At 37.8% G+C, this 17434-nt stretch overlaps 1 protein-coding gene across 10 annotated transcripts in view; it reads left to right on the top strand.

Annotated features, from left to right (window-relative positions):
- Positions 1 to 17434, top strand: part of HDAC9 (histone deacetylase 9) — a 705078-nt gene that overhangs the window by 439189 nt on the left and 248455 nt on the right. For 9 of the 10 annotated variants that reach the window (XM_075922252.1, XM_075922250.1, XM_075922247.1 and 6 more), the window contains one exon: positions 6989 to 7258. In XM_075922252.1, the coding sequence (XP_075778367.1) occupies positions 6989 to 7258 (270 nt within the window). Of the gene's footprint in view, positions 1 to 6988; positions 9894 to 17434 lie in introns of those variants that run through there. The other variant, XM_075922254.1, reaches the window with a different exon arrangement.

The following is a 17434-nucleotide window of genomic DNA, read 5'->3' as shown; positions in this document are numbered from 1 at the left end:
ATTTGTATCCCTCTGACTTGACCCTGTCATATACGTAAAATGAATAACATATATATCATACCTCTGCCTCTGTAATTTCCACTCCAATTAATCTGATGAAGTGGACTTTGCCCATGTAAGCTTATGCCCTAATATAACTGTTAGACTCTAAGGGCATGTCTACACTAGAATATTATTTCAAAATAACTTCTTTCAAAATAATAATTCCCAAAATAACTATTTTGAAATAACGTGTCCACACTAAAGAGAAGTCTCAAAATTAGACTGATGCAGGTTTCCTTAATGTGGACACACTGCCTTGACTTAGAACTTGAGGAAGCACTGGTGAGTAATTACTTTGAATGACAATGTGGAATAGTTATTTCGAAATAGCAGCTATTTGGAAATAATTATTTCAAAATAAGCAATATTCCTCATGGAAAGCAGAATTTATTATTTCAAAATAACCAGCCCATTATTTTGAAATAACAGGTTTGGTAGTGTGGATGCTCTGCTTATAAATTCAACCTAAGGGGTATTATTTAGAAATAATACCCTAGTGTAAACTGGGGTAAAGTGCCAGAGGACTCCTCATTGTTTTTGCATGGTGAAACTTTGTATAGATGAAGGAAATTAAATAGTCAAGTAATGGGACAGTTTGCAATGTACATCATTCCCAATACTGCTTTCATAATTTAAAGGTAAAAGGAGGAAGATTTGACCTAGGAGTTTTCACTCCAGACGGTTAATCTGTTCATAGCGTCTTTCAACTGAATGAGAAAACAATGGTGAGACATGACTGTAAGATGAGAAAAAGAGAGAGAAAAATATGTGGGAAAATGAAATGCAAGGATTTTAGATGATGAAATAACTGAGACAAAGCATAGAAAGAGAAGGAAAATAATGTGGAAGTTTCTAGTTCTTGACATGAATTGGTTGATAGAAGAAACTGAGTTTTTAATAGGACATCTCATTCTCAGCAACTAAAATTAATAGCTGTTTAGCAAGATGCTAGAACTGTGTCTGAGTCAGATCTTGTGCTGGTATCTCCATGAAACTCACTCCAGGTCAGGATCTGGTTCTCTTTATGTGTGATCAGCCCCATGTCTACTCAATTTGAATAATTCTAAAATGCAGACATGTTGTTTTGGAGGAAGCTAATGTGCACAATTCTAATTTTGAACATTAATTGAAACATGACTTTATCAGTATTTTAAAGTATAATCTCATTAGCACTCAAATCAAGGTCTCCTCTTTCCAAAACTATTACTAAGTATCCATGCTAGCAAATGTCATATTCATTCTCAGTATCAAAATCTATGTAAGTTAACTATAGATTCAGAAACAAAATGATCAGTCAGACTGAAGGAGTAATACCAGGAAAGTGGAAACAGATGTTTCTAACATATGTGACTAGAAGAACCTTTTGGTACTAGGTATGTCTGTCACTTTAATATGATTGTGCTAAGCTATCTTTTTTAACCTCATTAACAAAGAGAGAAAGGAGAAATAATTGTAGGCTAGCAGATTGAACATGGCTGAGACTCAAGGAAAATCAAGTTTCCATCTTCTACTCTGCCATATGGTCGTGGAAAAGTATTGCTTTATTTTTATTTATCCCAAAATAAAAACAATATATAGCCACTTAGTAAAGCACTTTGAAATCTATGAAACAAGGTGCAAATGTATTATTTACAAAGTATTTGATCTTAGTGAAGTCTTTAGCAAATATCCAATTGACTTCAGTAACGCATCATGCCCTAACAGAGTAATATTTTAGATTTAAATGCATGCCACCACTAAATGCAGTCTAAGAATAAAATACCCCACATAATAGATTCTTGTATCACTCTAATCATTAGGTCATCCAAAAATGCATTGGAGCATGTGTCATGCTTTGGTGAATTTCCCCAAATGACACAATGGGGTTGCATGAGTAGCCCCATCAGTTTTCAGGAACAGTGCCATACAGTAGCACAAAGGAGAACAAACCTACATAAAATGAGAAAGCACAGGAGAAGGGCGAGCAATAAGGAAATGAAATATGCTCCCTAACTATGCTGTGGACTAGCTCTCAGTCTCTCTTGAATTCTCCTTCAGAGTATCCCACCTGATGTCAAATAACTGGTGTATGGAATGTTTTACAGATGGATCAGTGTCAGTGACTCATGCTGGCTGTATATGATTATCTGTCACACAGATGTTTCAGCTTGTGTTTGCTTGCTAGCCAGCCAGCAGCCAGACTCTTATTTTTTTTTTGCAGGATCACCAACAGATGTTTAACAAAAAGACAGAGAATAGTCTACCAGTCTGAATACATGTAGTTTGCTTCACTGCTCCTGTGGGCAGCATCACCCCCCCCGAGAAAAAATGTACTGGTATGATCTGAGAAATTTTCCAGATTCTTCTTTATAAAGAGTCAGATGGTGTTAGTTGCACCAGCAGGGATTCGTCTGCTTTTATGCCACCTGCAGCACTGAAGATGCTTTTGAAGTGATGGATGAATACTAGAACATTACAGAGCATTTTAAGGGGGCTGCTGTTGCCCTCAGTACCAGTATCCAAAAGAGATCTTCCTTATGCCTGAAGGCTTTCATCGTGGACATATTATTCATTAATAAATGTACTAATAGACATAAGCACTGTTCCTGCAAATGCAGCTGCGTAAGTTCAACTTCCATTGCCTGGATCATCTTATCCTTTTATGGGGGGGAGGAGGGGAGAGAATGAACAGAACCCAAGTTATCCATATAACACCCACAACTTGTTCATGATCAACAACAGTGCTGTTCCTTTTTGGGCTTTTTTGGCTGCTGCTGGCCCTCATTAGTGTTAATGATTAAAGCCTAGGAAGTTTCAGTTGCATCTCTTTGGTGCTTCCTGATGTTTAGGGGAATCAATCTGACTGATGTATTATAGATGATCTGCACATGGGATCTAAGAATAGGATAGAAGATTATTTTTTGATCCATGTTTCTGGAGGTGAAAGACTGCCTAAAAGGGAGGATTTAAAGCATTTATAAAAATCACTAATCCCAAATTTTAGGCACCTGAAAATTATTTAATCATTTTTAAACTATATACTAAATTGCTATTGAATAAATACCTCTACCATAAATCTCCTCTTCCCAATCCACTCATGCCCCATTACGCATTCCCTAGCCTCCCTCCTCCCCCCAAAAAAACCATTGGCAAATGAGTATCATTTCTGGGATCCACTGCACCAAAAGGAAAAATTCCAGAGTAGAGTAACTTTCGCTGACAATTTTATAGCAATCTCTATTAAAGTTCTGTCTGATTTGCAAGTGCTAGGATATCACACAAGGAAAGAGGTATTCTCTAGAATAGCTAAGCTCTCAACTATCTAGGAATTTTTAGTTCAAAATCAGAAGCTTCTCATTTGGAAGCCAGTGAAGATCTGAAAAGTAGTCTACATTTGTCCCCAAAGACATGATTCTGCTACCACAGAAGTTTTCTCTATTCATTAGTCTTGGGTTAGATCCTGTAAACTGTTACTCACTTCACATCAATATACTTGCATGAATGATGACTATTCCCGTGATTAGGCATTTACAGGGTTTAGGCCCTGATGCATATTTTCCAGCAAGTTAGTGCAAAACACACGTTCGTGCATCAGTAAGTCCTTCTACACTGCAGCAGATAAATGGCAGTGTTCTCACTGATACCTGTGCTCTATGGTTGCTGCTGAGAAGATTTGCTATAAGTTCAACAAGAAGTTCAGTGTGAGCTGCACAGAGGGGAAGGCCCAGATCCACAGACAGACTTGGGTATTGTGATGGTGAGTGTTGCAAGGGTAATTTTCTGGAACCTAGAAAATTGCAGGAACAACAAAGTAATCCGCAATCTTGAGTTAAGTGCTTGGGGTTCCTTTACAATGAATGAGGAGAGATAGGTACCTAAGAATGCTCTCAACAAAAGCCAGCATCTTAGGCACATAGCCATCTAGCCTAGCCAAGGAGAGATAGAAACCCTGACTCTCTCATGGAGATAGGCACCTTTGTCTGAGCCGCTGAGGGGCATTAATTTCTGCTCCAATTACTCTTTATTTATACAAAGTGGAACAGCTTCAACAGGAGAGACTTAGGGAGTCCTCCCACCTCCCCCATCACAATATCCCATAGCTTAGTGGTTGGGGTATTCAGCTAAGAGGCAGGAGATCCCTATTCAAATTCTTTTTCCCCAGCATGCAGAGGAAGGAACTTAACCTGGGTCTCCCATATCCCAGGTGACCACTCTAACTACTGGATTAAAAGTTATTAGATAGGCACCTGCTCACTGCCCATCCACCAGGTTTGAATGGGGTCTAGTCCAGTAGGCAGTCTCTGGGAATGCCTACTGGATTGGGCCCATTAGGGGCCAGAGCACCTGTCTTTTTGTACTTCATGGATTCCACCAAAGCTTTGGCAGAAGATAGGAATATGCCCAGAGTGGGGTAGCAGCGTGCATACTCAGAGCAGAAACAGACACTAAGGGTGCATCTACACAGCAGGGCTTACCTCGAAATAAGCTATGCAATTTGAGCTATGTCAGTTGTGTAGCTTATTCTGAATAGCTTATTTCAACATTGGGAGCATCTACACAGCACTTATTTTGAAATAGAGCACTCTTTCTCCAACTTCCCTTACTCCTTATACAAGGAGGGTTACAGGAGTCGGAGTAAGAAGTCCTCAGCTGTGTCTAGACTGGCAAGTTTTTCCGCAAAATCAGATGATTTTGCGGAAAAACTTGCCAGCTGTCTACACTGGCCGTTTGAATTTCCGCAAGAACACTGACAATCTCATGTAAGATCATCAGTGTTCTTGCGGAAATATTGTGCTGCTCCTGTTCGGGCAAAAGCCCTCTTGCGCAAATCATTTGTGCAAGAGGGCCAGTGTAAACAGCACAGTAATGTTTTCTGCAAAAAAGCCCCGATCGCGAAAATGGCGATCGGGGCTTTTTTGCGGAAAACCGCGTCTAGATTGGCCACGGACGCTTTTCCGCAAAAAGCGCTTTTGCGGAAAAGCATCTTGCCAATCTAGACGTGCTTTTCCAAAAATGCTTTTAACTGAAAACTTTTCCGTTAAAAGCATTTTCGGAAAATCATGCCAGTGTAGACGTAGCCGAGCTCCAGTTTGACAGTATTTCTACATTATTTCAAAATAACTGTCTGCTGTGTAGACGCGGACTATGTTATTTCAAAAGCTTATTTTCAAGGCTTCTTCCTTGCAGAATAAGAATTACCAATGTCAAAAAAGCCCCTCTGTTCTTTCGATTTTCTTTTGGAAGAATGCAATTGCAGTGTGGACGTAATTGAAGTTTTTTCAGAAAAACAGCCATTTTTCCAAAAATACTGTAGTATAGACATACCCACAGTGACCCATGAAGGTTAGGCAGCCTTTTGTGGAACACAAGGGTGCCTAAAACTAGTATTTGGGCACCTAAGTCTGGGATTTGGGTGCCTAACTGCCTTTGTGGATCTGGGTCAAAGTAGATATCTCAGCCAGTGCTATTCACATTCTGGACTTCATTGATTCTCTATGGATTTGTCTAGACTACAGGGTTTTGTTGACAAAAGTGGACTTTTGTCAACAAAACTATACCTGCATCTACTCTACCACCGAGTTCTGTCGACATAACGTCAACAGAACTCGGCAGTTTTGTCGACGGCAGTAAACCTCATTCTATGAGGAATAAACCTTTTGTCGACAGAGTTCTGTCGACAGAAGGCATTATTGCATCTACACTGTCCTTTGCAACTACACTTACATGTTGACAAAGCGGCTTGCTTTGTTGACAGAACTGGATGTAGTCTAGACGCTCTTTGTCAACAGAAGCTTTGTAGTCTCTGATGACAAAAGCCTGTAGTCTAGACATACCCACAGTGTTGGTAGACACCTTCTTGGACTACCTCCTCTTCCCGTTTAATAGGCACTTTTCTGTAGAGATTTGCACCAGGTTCACCCAAGATTTGGCCTGTATTAGATTTTGTAAAATTGCAAATTACTTTTTGACCTGAATAAAATGCCCTTTTTATCAATTAGGCAGCTTCAATGTGGATACTTATGAGTTAAAGCAAATCATGATCTTTTCTTTCTATTATCCAGAAAGGTATTTTAATACTAATAGCTTTTAGCAGATCTTTTTTGTTAAAATATTAACTGCCACTTAAAATAAGTACACTAGAGCCTTCCCTCATGAAAACTGGCATACCTCTATCAGTCAAGAAAGAGGGAAACCCAGCAAAGCACAGAATCTAACAAAAGCAGAAGTTTCTATGCTATCTTCTGAAGATAAATGGGGAAATGTTTACCACAAAATTTAGTTGCACAGGTGCAGACTAAATTAGTTAGATAGAAAAAATATATTAACCTTTCAGCTGCTGAAATTTTGAATATCACAGAAACTCTGTTTTCAGCCTTCCATTATTTACAAGCTGTCCATGCAAAATGAGCGGGGAGATTTGGAAAAATGCTTTTAATTACCTAATTCTTCCCTTTTTATACTTTTGTCTATTCGTAATTATGTTAAGCTGGTTAGAAATTCAATGCACACTGTGTTTTGTAAAATACTCTGCCCTTTAAGTAATATATTTGACTATAAATACATTTATGCTTGATTGCTAAAATATTTTAAGGAGAATCTCTTATTTTTAATCATATAAATATGTAAGTATTTATAGACATGCCTATTAAATGTGTTGCTATATTGGTATGAATTTAAATGTAATATTACTATAAAATGCTATATTTGTACATACCATCTAAACAGACTGAGGACAGAGTCCTGTTTCTGAGGAACTTACATTATTCATTCTGATAAACTTCTGTTACAAAACTGCAGCATTAAGTAATTTGACCAGGAAAGTTTTGACTCAGTTGTTAGTGCAAAATATAGTATTCTTTAGTATGTGGCATCTGTGGAAAAATATTGGCAGGAAATTTCATCTCTCTCTCTCTCTCTCTCTCTCTCTCTCTCTCTATCTCTGTCTCTCCCTCTCCCTCTCTCTCAGATGCTCTCTAAATCCATTGAACAGCTAAAGCAGCCTGGCAATCATCTAGAAGAAGCTGAAGAAGAGCTTCAGGGAGATCATGCTATGCAGGAAGAAAGAGCTCCCTCTAGTGGTAACAGCACTAGGGATGACAGCTGCAGCGTTTGTGTGGATGACAGATTAGGACAGCATGCGGGGACTGTGAAAGTGAAAGAGGAGCCACTGGACACTGATGAGGATAATCAAACCCAGCAAATGGAATCTGGGGAGCAGGCTGCTTTTATGCAACAGGTAATAGGCAAAGATTTAGCTCCAGGATTTGTAATTAAAGTTATTATTTGAACATCAAATGCATTTTTAGGGGTTGATTATTCAAGTTTGACTGTCTTTTGATTCATGGATCTAGCTAATTTCATGCAGGGTTCAGAGAATCTAGCAAAGGTGGGTGCATTTGTGTGCACTCTTAAAACATAGTAATGCTCATTTTAAAGGCCACTTACCGGGAAAATACCTGCTGCAGTCAATTATTCTATATAAGTCAGTGCATAATGCTTGGTTTACCTCTGGAGTCTGTTACATCAGCTAGCTCTAGGGAAATAAAACTCACTGTTGTTAAACTAATTTGTTGAGATCAGTAGTTGCTGGAGTCAGTTTCCAGAACTGATCAATGAAACATTTTTTTCCTGTTTTTGAATTCTTCTGATGTCTTGACTTTTCCTTTTACTACCTATATGTATATAATGTATCATACTGTAGTCTTGAACACTGTTGAGAGTATGTTTAATTTCCTCATTAGGCAGATACTGGTTGCAATGCCAGGGTCCTAGGTTTGTATATAGGGTATGATTATGGAAATATTGGGAATTCAAGGTGGATGCAACCATACACAGCAAGGCCCTATTCAAAGAGTTTTTTTTTCTTTTGTACCTTGCATATTTTTCATTCTTCCCTAAGGGTGCGTCTACACAGCACCCTAAACTCGAAATAAGATATGCAATTTGCACTATGCAAATTGTGTATCTTATTTCGATTCTATTTTGAAATACCTTATTTTGAAATTTGGCATATTTACACTGCACCAAATTTCAAAACAACACACTATTTTGAGATAGCCCTTAACCCTCGTGGAACAAGGGCTACAGGGATGCCAAAATATCACATTTGTTATTTTGAAAAATATTTCAAAATAACAAGTGGCTTGTTAAGACACAGGGTAGCTATTTTGGGATACCTCCGGTATCCCGAAATAGCCACGCAGTGTGGACGTACCCTAATTGATTATTTTGTCTTCAAAGCCATTCTCAAATAAACAGATTCAGATATTGGCAAGGAAGGATATGCAACATTATGTTCCAGTCAGATACTAGGATATATCTATAATTGTGAAAACAGAACTATCATCTGAGAGTCAATATTTTTAAGAAAGTCTATCATAAAAATTGTATAATATTTATCACTAGGTTTTCAGTGAAATGCTAAATTAAGGACATAGTATGTAAGACACCAATGTGGCAAAATATTATTTAAATTGATAAAGAGTATGTTAATAATTGCTAAATGATAAATGCACATATGCAGACTGAAATATCAGAATGCTGGTGTCTCTTTTAGCTGTAAAATCTGAACTACTCTGACTGCAGTAGAAGACCCTGTTTATTTAAATCAGTCCTTTGTCAGGTCCCTGCTGTTCTCCTGCAGAAAAGTGATTCTGCGGGGGTGAACAGGAAATGCCTTATGGAAACAGGAAGTCCAAGTGATTCATGTACGGAGGAATGTAAGGGGCTAGGGGAAAGGATTGAGGGGATGGATAGTGTTTTACTTTGTTTTTAAAGGGCACTCTATGAATTGATTTATTGTCAAAGAAAATAAGAAAGCGAGTAGGGAAATTGTTAAGGAAGCTTTCCAGTGAAACATTTCCTTCATATTCCCTTTTGATATGTTTACCTTGTTTTATAGGTTGACTTTTGTTAAGCTAGTTAAAGATTCATTTTATTAAGATCTCTTTAATATGGATAATCCAAAACTGACCTGGAGTCTCTGTCAGGTTTTTTTCTATTAAAATATTTATATTTCTACAGCTAAGGTATTTTAAGGTGCAGTATAATGTTTCAAAAGAGATAGCTGTTTTGCCAAATGTAGAAGTTGTTTTAATATATGTTTTAGTATGTGGTGTTTATATTTTGCTCTAATATTATAAGAGTCTCTTACAAAATGTTGCAGCTTATAAAGATACATTATCCTTTTCCTTAAAAAGTCTCCAAACAAATTACATGACTTAAATAGTTCCTGTAAAGAAAGGCCTCCTGAAACATTAACATCAGCTTTTATAGGAAAGATTTGTTAATTGACAGTATATGCTTTTGCTTAAATATATTCTACCTGCCCCACAAATACAAAGAGGGGAAATAATATGTACATTCAACAATATGATGCATATGAAGGTGAAACTATGTATTTTCTCATATTGTATATATTTCATTTCCTACAAAGCTTAATATCAGCCTCCAGAGAGGGATAGTGAATCTTCAAAAACACATTTTATTTATGAAGGAAAATGCAAATATGCAGACTTTTATACAATATCATTTCAAAGATGTATGACAAACAACAAAAGATATTTTTATAGTGTCCTTCAGGAGAGTTACCCTAATAAAGCCAGTGGACTTTAAATTCTGTTCAAATTTGATAGCCTCTGAAAAGAATCAAGAAACTACCTGGAACCAGTGAAAAGGAAAACTAGGTTAAATAACCATATTTCTAATTGATAAATGTCTCTTACATTTTAAATTTACTGTATTTATTATAATCTACCCCCCTTGAGATGATCTCTTGTTTTGTGTTGTAAATATATTCTGTTTGTATGTTCCCTTTCTTGCCTTCTGATACAAGTCTATTCCTCTCTCAAATAAAGTTTTTTTAAAAAAGAGCCCCTTTCATATATCTGGCTTTGTGTAAAGTTGATAATTTTAGTTGGTGCTCTCTTTTTTGTATAACCAAATATGCTGGCTACACATTGTTGAAAAAATCCATTAAAGCTTTTAGGAGCAAGATTTTTTATTACACTATTTTTACAATGATTACACAAAGTCTATTTTGGTCTGTTATTTGATCCTACATCAGCCATTGTAAACTGTAAAACAAATGGAAATAATATCTATGCATGCTCATTTTCCCATTGTGGCATTTGTCTTGGACATGTGATCATCAGTGGTACAATACTGAACAATAAAATACAGAAAAGCCCCAATGTTCTCATCCCTGATTAGCCAATGTATGAGTTACTTGAAAATCATTTCCCTTCCTAGTTTCAAAATTCATATATAACCTACAATGTGTTAATCTGAAACTAATGAAAGTTTTAGATCTCTCTTACAACCTTGGTTAAAATATTTAACTATAAATACAAATCTAGGGAAAGAGCTTCAGACTACAAGGTGGCTTTCAACAGTTAATCAGAAAGGCATTTTAAGCACATGCTTGGAGGTTAAGCATATGCTTAAATGCCTTGCTGAATGGTGATGCTTTCCTCTACTGAAGCTTAACTCTGCTTTAACTTTTACAAATATAAATATTATTCCAATATACATAACTACTTTCATTGTTAGTAGTCTATAAATTTTTGCTACCAAATAAATAAATAAATAAAGGTTTGAAGGGCAATAAAGCATCGAAAATCAGATACTGATAAAGTAGCCTGGCAGAATTATTATCCGTTTTTTCTACCTGCACTGGTTATGTTCTTAACTCTTGCACTTCCAGAGGTTCTTGTACTAAGATAAATGTGTTAGCATAAAAAAATAGATATGAATAAACATGTTTACATAAATACATTTTATTTCATTATATTTAATTGTGTAAGCATTACTTTTTCCTGATATGGGTGATACACTTAAAATTATTTTACTGGCTAAAAAGAATAATGATAAAAAGTTTAAATTGCAAAAGTTAAACAGGTTAATTAGTGTTAATACTGCTATAATAATTTGCCATATCAGTCACCTATTTATAAATTGAAGTCTTTAGTAGTTAATACTGTTGACAATATTCAAAAAAAAATAAGAGTCTAGTTGTTTTAATAAATATGTCACAATAGTGGTTTAAAACATTTTCCATCTTTAACCCAAGGGCTTATTTTACAGCATTCACTTTCTGAGGGTGTAGCTTTATTTGCTATATATTCAATACATTGCAATTAAGCAAAGTTCATAATCGAATAAATACCACGTAATTTTTTTGCAAGGTAAGGTGACTCTCCTTTGGAACAATAGATACCTGTGCTGTCCTCTCATAAAAAATAAAGTTATATATGTAGCAGTTTTGTAGTGCCTTCAAAATTTAAGAGATTTATTTGGATATAAGCTTTCATGGGCAAAAACCCACTTCGTCAGATGTATCTGAAATCTTGCATCTGATAAAATGGGTTTTTGCTCATGAAAGCTTATACCAGATATATCTATTGGTCTTTAAGTTACCACAGGACTCCTCCTTGTTTTTGTGGATAGAGACTAACACAGCTTACCCTCTGATACTATGTAGCAATTGGTAACCAAACATTCTAAATTAGTAAAACTGCTTCATGTAACTTGAATACTCAGAGGAAGCATACTCTATTAAATAGACACATATTGTTAGGGTACGTCTATACAGCAGCAGCATTTCAGAATAATGCCCATTCTACACAGCTAGCCTATTACTTTGAAATAATTTAAAAACAATGGGCGGCTTATTTTGGTGTTTGTAACCTAATTCCACAAGGAATAACTTCTCTTCCGAAACAGCTATTTTGGAATAGCAGTCGTGTGGACATTCCACTGCTGCTATTTCGAAATAACTCCTCCCCAAGCCATTCAAAGTAATTACTCTCCAGTGCTTGCTGCGGTTCTAAATTGAGGTAGTGCATCCACCTTAGGGGAGCCTGCCTCAGATTAAGTTACAGGCTTCCCTGTAGTGTAGATGTGCTATTTCAAAATAAACTATTTTGGAGTATTTCATCCGGAATAGCTTATTCTGAAATAATCATGCAGTGTAGATGTAGCCTTATTGTCCTTTTAGTCTCCATTCCTTATTTGGTATTAACAAAATAGTATTAAAATTTGACTCTCTGAGCAGAGCAGAAGTAATCTGGGTAGTGCTGACGTGTATCTCTACCATTCAGAAATTCATTCATGCACCTTCATCATTACCATCATCATCTTCTGGATTGCTAAGATTTACTCTGTGTATCCATCCTAAGCAATCCAGCTGAGACCTGTTTTTATTTCACTGGCATTCTGAGGTAAAATTTTATGAACATTACTCCCAAACACCAGGCTATGAACTCTCCACAATATGCAATGAGAATTAGTTAAGAAATTAACTTTGCCTTATTCTGTTCTGTCCCAGAAGCAGTTTGTCCTCCTTATCCATTTAAAAGTTGTTTGTTTACTTTTCATTTATTTGTTTAGTTTCTGATTTCCCATCATCTGGGTGGCAGAGCTTTTTCAGTACCTCATTTGGTTGGAGGACCATCATAGTTTTGAGCATGATATTATACAGTGACATTCATCCAGAGTAAAATTATCTTCTCGTTTACTCTGGTACAATCTCACTGACTGTAACAGGCTTGTATCAGAGTATTTGATTAAATGTGTCCCTTGTGCCTTACATCTTCAGTATAATTCAACCCAACTTGATTTCAATTTTGCTTTTTACTCAAATTCTGTCAGAGGTAAATGCATAGACAAGGTAGAGTTTACCAATTTGCATTTTTTCCAGTAGCTCTGTCCGTATGCTGCTCTATCTTTTATGCCATATGTTTATAGGGCATATATTTATTTTTAGCCCTGTTTTCTGGTGTTTGGGGTCTACTTCAATTCTTAAACCATGCCTCTGTTTTCTATACTATATCACAAAATTGAACGGCTCTTCTATTTTAAAAAAACACAGTACTCCCAAAGATTATTCTCCATGACATAGTAGTATCTACAGGCCATAAATCAGAGAAAGCGTTGTACTTGTCACAATGATGTGTGCAGACATGGATAACAATGCTAAGATTTAAAAGTGTTGTTATTGGGTTTTTAATGACATCCAAAGGAGGGCAGTCCATAATTCCTAAGACTGAATGTTCATCTACCTCATATGAAGTGTGAATAAAGAGCTATTCACAAAGTCTCTATGAAGGGCTAGGGAAATCATCTTCCACAGCTAAGTGGCTGGCTTGGAGCATAGCAGTTCTTCACAGGCTCCCAGCCCTATTGTTTTAATCACAATGCCCTGAGAGAAAAGTCCCACCTCCACAATCTCCACTTGTACGGTTTAACCTTACTGTGGGGTTGGGTCCATTTACAGCCTTCTATGTCCTTTGCGAGGGACAACATTTTGGCCTTAGAGACCTGACCCTGCTGTTGATGTTCCAAATGATACTATCACAACAAGAAGAGATGGAGGCTTAATTCTGTTTCTAAATACAATTAAAAATCTAGAGAAAATTTGTCACCAGAAGAATGTAGGTACAAAATTTCAGCACATATCATCATGTCCACTCAATGTCTTTAGCAATGATGAGATTACTCTTTTATCCAGGCCAGCTCCTCAAGTCTGCATCCCACAGGATCCAGGGACTGGAGAGCCGGTTATTACCCTTCAATTCTCAGGTGCTACTTAACAGCAACTTAAAGCTTCTCTGAATAATGTAAAGTGGCAATGGTCCTCTAGGGCCCATTCTGCATCCAGGGATTGGAAGGATGTAGGGACATTCAACAATGTCTTCAGAACTCCCTGCACTATGGGGGTGAGCTAGAGCACAGCTGTTTTGGTTACACAACTGACAGCACAGTTGGGCCACTGTCAGTCTCCTGAAGTGACACAACTTGTGTGCTGCAGTGACTCCCAGCACTTGTTCTTTAATTCATATTGTTACCATTTAAAATGTGTGGTTTCAGGATGAGATTGTCAGATTCTGGGCAAAGCTGAAAGGGTGAGCTTCCTCACACTGTTCTGTGATAAACCTTGGACCTGACTAGGAGGGACCTGTTCTAGGGCCTCTTCAGTCTTAAGCCCTTCCGCTGCTGAGAATGCCAGTAAGGTTGACAGTTACCATTAATTATGTTGCTGAGTTCTTTATTTATCTTCCAACCATCTCTAAAGCAGCCAGGCTGATTCTGCCAACTTGCTTCCCAGATGCCACCAAACAGCAGCCAGCAGGACTATCTTTTGGATACTATCAGGCTTGATCCATGGTTGCAGCAGTGATTGAGACATGAAATACTCCCATGTCCATCAGCAATTCCTCTAAACCTCTTCCTTACTTTTGCTCTTCTAGTTCTACTCTCTTTTCTAGATAATTTCCTTTAATCTCATAAAATGGAAAAATGCTCAAGTTTTATCACCTGTGGAATGTTTGTTGGATTATCCTATGGATATTTTTAAATATGCTGAATTCCTAACCAGATGCTTAGATGGACAATATAATTTTTGGTAGTAGAAGAAAGTAACACTAAATATGATCTCTCTTCATGGACAACTTGCTCATTTCATGTACATTTCACTTCATCAGGTAGTTCAATTCTGGTCATTTAAAGGGAAGAATATGCACTGTATGTCCTTAAGGCAAACAATTTGAACTATAATAACTTGAACATATCCTTTGCTAACAAAAATGCTGTGTGGGCCCCATGAAGGACTCACAGTTTTCATTATCATCTTTTTTAATATCATACTAGCAATTTTTTTCTGCACAGAGAATATTGAAAAGCAATGCAGACTGAGCATTAGGATTGGAAGGGAGAGCAGAGAGGCCATTTCTACAGCAGGAGGCAGGAGATGGTGGATTTTGCTTACCACTACACTCTTTATGTAAAAGAAACTTGTTAAATTTGAGAGAAATCCCACAGAATCAACCCTTGGGTATGTGATGAAGTTGGACTCATCAGTTACATTTGGATTTAAGGGCAGGAAAATAGTGTTTTGCATCCTGACCAAAATGACTTTGCATCTTATAACTTTCTTATAACTGGGGCCAAGCAGTTGCTACTCATGTTTGCTTTAGTGATGTGCTCCTATTGCATACTTTAAAATGATCATGTCTCTTTTATTCCAACCTTTAGAAGACATAACTGTCTTAGTTTAGTTATTTCAACTAAGGAAGAGATGAGAGGATGAACACCATTTGAACAAAAGAATGAACACCATTTGGTGAGAGAGGTGAGTCAAAGAAATGAGTTTTGTATCTTGGTCTCAACACACTGAGGCCAGTGTTCAGTCTCATCTCCTCTGGCAGTGAATTGGAGTGTTGAAGATGCTGTTCTGGTGAAAGTTCTGTTTCCTACACACTCACACTTTCCACTGAAACAGTGAAACTGCCAGTCAGCAGGTCACTGCATTGGGGAAGGCCCAGTTGCTCAAGTCGCTAGGTCCAGTTCACAAAGGACTTTCAGTACCAGAACAAAGAACTTGAACTGGACTTTTTTCTATGGGATGCCAGACCAGTGAGGTGATACATTCATACATCCTGTGTTGCTATGCACACAGGCTGCTGATTTTGTTCATGCATGGATTTCAGTCCTAGATTTGAATTGTGGTACTTGTAATCAGTTCCAGAAGTGAATGGATGGATTGCTGTACTAAGAACCGACTCTGATAGGATGAAGTGAAATCTTCTGCCCAATCACAGATGGAAATAGGTGTTTGATTCTTTTTTCTCACTTCCTTCACTATACAGGTGTCCCGTGTCACTGGAGAAGAGTGTGCACCAAATTAGTAGGACAGGTGGCATCAATTGAGGGAATATTACTGAGGAGGCAAGCTCTTTGAAGCCCTTCTGTCTTCCTGGCCAAAGCCCTTCAACTTGTACTGGGTTTAGCTATAGCCAGCTGCCCTTAATCCATGTACTGATTTCATCTAGGGATTGAAAAATCAAGCATCTGTGCTCTTAACATCTGATATATCTGTAGAGCTAGTTGATATCCATGCACTGTTGCTACATCAACCCATGTTGTCTCTCTCACAGCAGCAGTATTTTGGTATTGATATTGAATGATATGGATGAAAGACTGAACCAGGCAAGGGCTCTGGATTCAGTCTGAGAGGAAGGACACAACCCATTTTGGGCTGATTCTATTCAATCTGCAGGAGGAATCGGTGTTTTGTCAATCTGCAGGAGGAATAGGAGTTTTGTTGATCAACAGTAGCAGATGCTTCAGAGGGGTCAAGAAGGATGAGTATAGCGGTATTTCATATGTCTATGCAAGGAAAAGGCATTCCCCCAGAATAAGTGTTAAAGTTTGACACCTATCTGAGAGGGGTTTGAGACATTTGACAGATTTGCCGGAGATTTTTTTTTGAAATTTCATCAGCCAGCAGCCAGCCACCACATCCACCATCGGAGAAGACCCACTCCTCATCTGACCATGCACATCACAGTCAGAGGCCATAATACAGCTGATTTTCCATTGCAAAGAGAAGCCATAAGACAACCACCTACCACCACTGCTGCTGCGAGGAACAGCCTGTCAGGTAGGGGAGTCTTCTGGAGGAGCTTCTGGAGGAAATGTTGTGGGTCAAGAAATGTTTGACTAGGGCAATAGGGATGTAGGATTTGGATTTGGAATGGGAAGAGTATACTCAGGCCAAAAGACTGATATGACTGAGAGGGAAAACCATAGAGAATATCATGAATCACAGACCAAGGGAGAAAAGTTTTGAGGGAAATTCTTTTCCACGTTTTGGCAGCAGTACTAAATTACACTCTACTGTACAGTTACCTACAGGCGGAAGATAATACAGCAAAGAAATGCCACAAAATGTTCTTTCAGCTGTCCCTTTGGACAACTGTGGGTGTTCACTGTGGAACTGTTTAGTATTCCTCAGAGAAAACAGCATGAGTTCCTCAGTGTTATGGTGAAAAAGAACACAATAAACATAGGAAAATTGGCTAACTGTGAACTTTACCAGAATAAATAGAACAATATTATCCCAGAAGCTATTCTGTTTTCTCTTCTGCTTCACCGAAAGTTACATAGAAAGTTACATAGAAAGTTTCTGCATAGAAAGTTACCCACCTCTTCTTGACATGCAGCTGTGCTTTTAGTGGAACAGTTTATATCGCCTCACAAGTCCCCAGTTGTATCAGACCTACCACAGAATCCCTTGGGCCTTCTGACTACTGGCTGCATGGTCACTGGGAGGCATGTGTTTTTTCACAGAGGAAACTTTCTCTTTAAGTGTTGCAAGTTTAGAAGTCTTGTTATTGCTGCTCTATGCAGCAGCACCAATTTAGGTACCAGGTACCTGAGGATAATCGTGAGTTCTGTGGGAAAGTAAACTAAGAATAACAGCACCTGCTGCCATCTCCAAACCCACTCTTAAGTTCTTCAGGAAAAATCACATGTTGCCGTGACTTAAGAAATACCGTGTGAAGAAAGGGATTGAAAAGAGGAAGATGCTTCAGCAGCAGCACCGAACCCCTTCTAGCCAGATTGGCATCCC

Source organism: Pelodiscus sinensis, chromosome 2, assembly GCF_049634645.1.
Source record: "Pelodiscus sinensis isolate JC-2024 chromosome 2, ASM4963464v1, whole genome shotgun sequence".
NCBI classification, from domain to species: domain Eukaryota; kingdom Metazoa; phylum Chordata; order Testudines; family Trionychidae; genus Pelodiscus; species Pelodiscus sinensis.
The sequence above is the reverse complement of the archived record's forward strand: the minus strand, read 5'-3'. Positions and strand labels throughout refer to the sequence as shown.